At 37.4% G+C, this 7,555-nt stretch overlaps 1 protein-coding gene across 1 annotated transcript in view; it reads left to right on the forward strand.

Moving 5' to 3' along the window:
- LOC122002007 overlaps positions 1–7,056 on the forward strand; it is a 43,503-nt gene extending 36,447 nt beyond the window's left edge. The window contains exons 4-6 of the mRNA XM_042557021.1: positions 5,598–5,623; positions 5,701–6,085; positions 6,187–7,056. Coding sequence (XP_042412955.1) covers positions 5,598–5,623; positions 5,701–6,085; positions 6,187–6,691 — 916 coding nt within the window. The 3' untranslated portion in view covers positions 6,692–7,056. The remainder of the gene's footprint in view (positions 1–5,597; positions 5,624–5,700; positions 6,086–6,186) is intronic.
- Positions 7,057–7,555: the final 499 nt, after the last annotated feature.

A 7,555-nucleotide genomic window follows, 5' to 3' on the forward strand; every position in this document is an offset into this window, starting at 1 on the left:
AATTGAATCATATACTATTGGTTTTAAAAATATAATCTACTCCAAATATTTAGCACCTACTGTAATTGCAGCTATTAATGCAATTACTAGGCATGTTATAAAGTCGAAAAGGTCATTTACTTTGCTTTTCAATAGTCTCTTCCATTTGTATGCAAAAAGCGCAATTGTTTTGTTAACCTGATTTCTGTGTCAAATTTTTATGCTGACAGATATATTTTTCCAATACCAGTTCTTGTATTAGCAGGAGCCTTGTGCATTTGGATGCATGTTTTGTAGAAGTTGGTTACATTGGAAAGTAGATACAAAGAAATCTCTGTTTGTGTCACGCCGCCTTGAGGATATACTTATCCGCAAGGTCGGACGGTACCCATTAGTGATAATATGAGAAATAATGAATACATAACCAATTAAAGCCAACACAAATACTAACACAATATAAAATCACTAAGTTTCTAAATGCTAATGCGTATATGTATGCGTGTACATGTGAACATATGAAACTAAACAAGATAAGTCATTCTATTATAGTAAAACTCAAAGATTCGATGAGGGAAGAAAATCATAAACAACGATAGCAAAAAAGAAACCAAGCAAATCGTAAAGAGAATCTAAACTTGAGTGAGACCGACACTTAGATGCTCTGAGGCTCTGAGCGACATGACACATCCTCTAACTTCTAACTAGGAAGTCAAAGGAAAAGTAAGGGGTAGTGAGTATAACGACTCAATGGGTATAAGAAGAATAATGCATGAACTACATAGTATAAGGAAATCAAAGGAACAGTCTCAGCTAATGTTTCTAACATAAATAAAAGAACCGACATGAACATCTGTTAATAAAAACAAAAGTACTAACATAACCATCTACTAACCTGATCAACTAGGTATGACAAATCCTACATAAAACAAGCATATAATAAGTACCGATTGAGCGCAAAATCAGGCTACCATTATCTGGTCTAGTGAACAATTAGTGTGTATATATAGTAAATCACCGTATGTGAGAGAAATGCTCTATTAAGGACGGGTCCCGTGGGTAAACAAGATATGTAAATAGTACGGGAGAAACACTCAAAATCACAGATGGATCTCGTGGGCAGACAGGGTGTGTAGGTAGCTATCTAGCTATGAAATACGGGAGAAACACTCTACCACAGATGGGGCCCGTGGACAGCCTAGATATATTAGTCATTTTCTGCGGGAGAAACGATTTACCACGGACGGATTCCGTAGGTAGACGGTGTGTAGGTAGCTATGTAGCTACGGACTACAAATCCCGTGGGAAGTCAAGAATAAACATACACAACAGTAATAACAAGTAAGTCATAACAATCACATTCAAGAGTAAAGCTCTACTAGCTACACTATGGTTCGATAATATCATATGCATATAAACAATCCAAGCATGAAGAACAATGAGACGACATAGATATCAATATAGACTAAAATAAGAGCAAGCAAGTATCAAACTCAAGAAACAAATAGAGTTAAGTCAAGGTAAGCAAGTAAATGCTACCTAAGCAACATAAATGAAAGAAATAGCTAAATAGGTCACAGGGGGAACTACCCACCTCAACTGTAAAATATCATATCCATCTTCAAGTAAGAGAGCCTGCTCCGAGCTTGAATCGTACAAGTACAAGATGCGAAGACAATCTAAATAAAAGAGCAATCTTAGTAATAAAGTCTAATTGTTTTATCAACCTATTACTTAATTCATGTGTTAATCCAATAATACACCTATCAATTGATTCATCTATATCTTTAATTAATCTGTAATTAAATTCAATAGTTAATCACCCAATAAGGTTATTAAGTAGCTTATTAATCAATCAATTAATTATTAATTAATCACACAAACTAACTTATTAATTAACCCATTAATTAACTGAATTATGAATAATCCAATTTACCTCATTCATATCAACTAATCCAGTAATTATTTATTCACATAATTAATCAATTAAGTTATAAGTTGCTAAGTAATTAAAGCATGCTAATCTAATTAACTTTATCATTAATTAACGCACAAAACCCAAATTAGATTAATCTTCTTGTTAATTAGGCATAAACCCAAATTTATCAACTACTGATAATCTGTTACCTTGACGGGTTTTTGGTGGTGGGCTCCTGGTGGCAGGCTATGGAGGGAGGAGTCGTGTCAGCAGCGACTGCAACGACATCAGAGCAACAACGGAACAGTATTGTGCCCACCAATCACAGATGGCACGCCGTTTATTGCTCGCTTCAAGGACCTCGGAACACAACTGCGGCTGTCCTTCATGTTATACAGCGGCATGGGAGGCGGCGATGGTAGACACGAACGGGAGAGGGAGCGGTGAAGGGTAGCAACGGGGGTTGCCGGAGCCCGGTTAGGGGTGTCAGTGGAGGGGATGTCAGTGTCGTTGTTGCTCACGTGAGCGGAGGGCGGCGCTGGCATTCGGGCATAGGCGATGGCGTGGTGGAGGCATGTGCGCGAAGGGTTACAGGAGGAGAAGGCAATGACATTTCATTAAAATGTAGGGTTGTTTGATTAAAATACAAGTTTAAGGCCAATCAACTCCTAACTTAAATACAATAGTTCTAAAACTCTAATTCAATTATTCCCTTAAAATATTTATAAATTCGTTTAAAATTTTGGAAAAATTGTAATAAATTCTATATATTCATATAAAATTATTTTCTTAAATAAATTAAATTATGTTAATTTTTAATAGTCTTAATTCTTGGTCCCGGTGGGCTGGCAAGAGGGGAGATGAACCTTTCCCGACTTTCAACTCAGATTAGTAGCAATAGTCTAATTATAATAAGTAAATTAAACAACTACAAAATGAAAGAAGAGACAAAGAAATTTACTTGGTTACAACCAAGTAGTTGTTAATCCAAGATACATGAAAAGCACTAAAAGTCTCCTTCAATGAAGGCGGAGAAACCTCTTACACTCGTTGAATGCTCAGACAGTTGCTAGGAAATGAATACAAGAGTTGATATCTATTTCCTAGCTCAAGGGTCTTTTTATAGCCCCTGGAAAATTCTATCCGGGGTTGGAAGGCGCCTCCAGCGAGGCAGGCGAGGATAAGACTTTATCCTCGCCAATGGCCACTTTTTGCCCAGTCTAAGACGCCTTCAAGTGATTGAAGGCGTCTTCCATGAAGGCTTGAAGGCGCCTTCCACCAGAAAGGCACGAGGGCGCCTCCAGCAGCGTTGGAGGCAGCTCCAGCAGCTCCGTTTTGCTCTTTCGCTGTTCCGTTCGCTTGAGTGATTTTGGCCAACTGAAATAGGGCTCACTCGAACTTATTTTCCGGCCTTCTCCTCGAGCAACCTTCCTTCCTGACTTCTCGTCTCTCGGATCGTCGCGCGCATCCTTCTCGTCCGCTGGTGTACTTTTCCGCAACACCTCGTCTCTCGGATGCATCGAGCCCGTCGGCTTCCTTCGCATGTCATCCTTCTCGCTAGCTGCGTCTTCCGCTCGACTTCTTGTGTTCCTAAGCTCCTGCACACTTAGACACAAAGATCAAATACACATAACCTAACTTAACTTGGTTGATCATATCAAAACTATCACGGGGTATTAATAATAATCGTTATCATATTATATATATATATATATGTGTGCAGCGTAACACGGCGTCCGCGCTTGAGAGGGAGGGACCCACCTGGGCACTTGCATGTGGGCCCCTCCCTCTTAGGCATGCACTGCAGGCGCGGACATGAAGCACTTAATATATGCATTAGATCATTTGGACATCCTTCAAGAATGAAGTTGCCAAAATTAAAATGTCATATGGGACAATTGGTTGAGAGTACCTCTATAACCTACATTAGACAATTGACTTATAAGGGTCACCTCACCTTCCACTAATAACACTTTAATAAAATTGATCTTGAATTCAATAGTGTAGACCCAATAATTTTGCATTTATCATTATCATCCAAAGATGTATTACCTCTGTCTTGTATTTAAGCTACAAACTTACTAGCAGCATTGGTCCCAAGTTTGGAGCATATGTTATTCAAGAATCATTTATTTCTAGCATGTTTACTTTTTAAGTCTACCTATTTCCAAGAAAATTATTGTTTTGGTATCCAAAAGACATTGGCTATGATGAGGTTTAACAAGATATTGCTTGGGAACTCAATCTTAAACAATTCTTTTAGATAATATTCCTCTAGTTACTTGCTTAGACATGAAAGGATTGTGAAATATAACATGAGAAGTAGGATGATATATATTTTCCTTTCTTGCACTAAGTGATGTGTAGGCCTTTTTTGGGCTTAATAACGTAGACGTAGACTTGACCTTGCTATAAATTGCAAGTTGACTACCAAGTATCATATCAAAATATTTGTAAGCTCTTCGTGAATTTCTCAAGAGTTTTTTAGCTCGTTCACTTGTTCTTTTAATTGTTCATTTTTTCTCAAAGTTTTTTCGAGATAAGTAATAGACCTTGATTTCAGAAGTTACTTGAGGTCAATCCTCTTTGGCCTTCTGTCATGAGTTCTTTGCAATATGCTATGGCCTTTTTCTTAGATATAGTAAAGGTTCTAGTTACATGACTAATCATGTCTAAAATATCATTTTGAGATGGTTCTAGTATAGCTCATCTACATTCTCACTTTTAGTGCATGAGGTGTAATTTTTGCTCTAACTAGATTCCTCTTCTTCATGTGTTAGAGCCATGAGAGTCCGGTAGTCATCATCATCAAGAGTCAGAATCTAAATAAGAGCTAAAATAGTTGTTGCACCTTCTTGGATGCTCTTTTCTTTCTTTCGTTTTCCATTGCAAAAGCAATAACCTTTTTTGTTTTTTCTGAGTAGAGTTGGAACCTTAATGCAACTTTATAGTACATAACATGTCTTCAACTTTTACATTCAAATTTCTTTGAATATTGATATGCATCCACCATATAAGTCCAAAATGGAGTGTCTGGGAATCCTTTCAGTGCATTTGACAAGATATCATGGTTAACTTTTGCACCTATAGTGAAAAGTTCATTACAAATCTCTTTGTATCTTTCATGCATCTGAGTAACTGATTCATCAGTCATCTTGACATTATTCTTTCTGATAGATCTCTTTTTGCCATCAACTATGAGGCACCTTCATAAAGTTTCATGAGTTGTAAAATAGTTTTTAAGCTGAAAAATGGAATCACTGTTAATTCAATCAAATCTAAAGCTTACACGTGCATTTTAAGTAACAGCACAGTGTAGTGGCCAAGAGTTGTGGCTTGCTTTCTTTTGTTGTACTAGGCTAGCTGCAAACTTTTGAGGAACTTTTTTTTAATCAAGATATTCTCATACCAGTTATTTTCATAAAGATGTTTCAGTTTACTGTCAAATCAAGTGGACTCTCTCTCTTTCTTTTGTGCACATATTGGTAATAACCCATGAGTTGTGCACGAGAAGAAAAACACTCACTGCCTGTTATCCTTTTGAACCTTGACTGTTTCTGGATTCTAACTACTTTTTTTTCATAGCTTCCTGCCCAAGAATTCAGGGAAGATTCTGCTTGATTAAGTTGTTCTTGTTGTTCTTTTTAATTGTTCTCATATTGGATTGTAATCAAAGATAATTAAATATTTGTTCATCATGCAGGGAAGCAGAATCATTCCCAGCTTCATGTAAGCCCATTAACACTATCATCAGCTTTAATGACTTTTTGTAGTTAATATTGACATTTTCCCACTTTACATTGAAGATCATGAGTTTATGAACAATTCCATGTTCCGAGACCATTCAAATTCATCTAGTAGCACTCATGTTTGCCCGTATCTGGCTCTACATGGTTTTCCTAATGCCATGCGTGCTGCAACAATTACTTCTGATTCTCTTCCTGATAATGGTCTATTCCATCAGCATTCCATCAGCTTAGGGGGTCAGTCTTCTTCTGAAATGATGAACACCAATAGCTTCCCAGTAACTGAACCGCAAAACCATAATTGGCAGCAACCCCACTCTCTTTCATATCCTGTATCAGGAAATACAGAGATTGCAACCCAGTATGGTGCAAGGATGTCCAGAAATGATGGCAGCAGCCAACATAGATTAGGATCCTTTGTGCATCCCAATTCTCTCATGCATGGGTAAATTACTACTACCTTTTCAATTTGAACTACATATCATTTCTTGTGGAAATCTTATATAAGTTGATGGTTTGTTCTCATCAATGTCTTGACAATTTCAGGTCCGTTTCACGCAGTGGAAGCAATATAGCTGGATCACTAGTCCCACCAGTTACAGGAGAGGTTCGGGGTCACAATAGTGGAGTCGGGAATCACATATATCAGCCATCCTTGTATTCTTCATCACTCCATGGCTCCCCATTTAGTTCCATCAGAAGAATGAGACCAAGGGGATTAACTCTTGTTTCCTCGGTTGCAGCTCCTTCCTCTGCTGAAGTAAGGGGATTCTATGGATTCTCAGTCTCTGGGTCCATAAACAGGAGCCATCAGGAAGGTGATGGCCTAGGTAGACATGAGCAGTTTTACAGATGGGGTAGAGAGGGCATCAGTCCTCTGCCATGGATTCCTATTGAGGGTGAAGCTCATTGGTGGGGCCCTTTCAACCCCAACCAGAACCCACAGCCAGGAACCTTTACTCAAAGACCTACAGCTGAAAGGGCTACACAAAACTGCCCAGAGAATGGATTCCAGCATATGCGGCCTCCACGGTTGCCACCCTATATGTAAGGAGTGCAGCACCACAAAAGGCAATTGTCATGTGGTTTTTGTATATCCTCCGTGTGCACAAAACTGTTTTGAACATGGGAACTGTACTTATGCCAGTTTCTTGGTGGGTTCATCTTGCTGCTAAGGTTTTCTCTTTAAGGTTCCCTGTACTGAGTGCTAAGCTGCTCATTTGGATGGCTATGCTCTTGAATGATATATAAGTGCCAAACTAAGGAACAAGGTTTGAGGTGTGTTGCTTTTAACTTTTATTCAGCACAATTCTCACCTTAAAGCCTGGTGCTGATATGTGGGTGAAATGTTTCTTTCATGATGTAATGCCTAATTCTATGGGTTCGCATCTCCCTAGTAAGGATTTGTTTGCTCTACTTTTGTGCTTTTCAGATAATCCGTTTCAGCTACATTGGGCGTCTATCAATCGAGGTAAGTCTTTTTGTCAACGCCTACTTCTGTTTTTGTTGTAGAGATTAATTGATTTTGTTTCAACAAGTTCATTGATAAAATAGTATTGTGGATTGAAATCAGATATTTTTTTTAAAAAAAAAAAATAATTTCTATGAACACGCTATTAAATTAAAATAGATATTTTCAATTTTATATTTATTAAGAAATAAAACATGTAGGGGTTCTCAAATTGATTGAATTGAATAGTTCATATTTTAAAAAATTGGCGTCCATTTAATCTTTTAGGTTCATGTATTTTAAATTTCAAAAATGGGTAAAATTAATTAGTTCCAATCGTTTCAATTTGTTTGGTGAAGCTTGATGATTTGAACTATTTTTTAAAAACGTAAATTGATGTTTTTGTTTGAAATAGATTTACAAATTAAATTGAAATAGCAGTTATCTTTTTTTAAAAAAAATTTG

Source organism: Zingiber officinale, chromosome 7A (genome assembly GCF_018446385.1).
Source record: "Zingiber officinale cultivar Zhangliang chromosome 7A, Zo_v1.1, whole genome shotgun sequence".
NCBI classification, from domain to species: domain Eukaryota; kingdom Viridiplantae; phylum Streptophyta; class Magnoliopsida; order Zingiberales; family Zingiberaceae; genus Zingiber; species Zingiber officinale.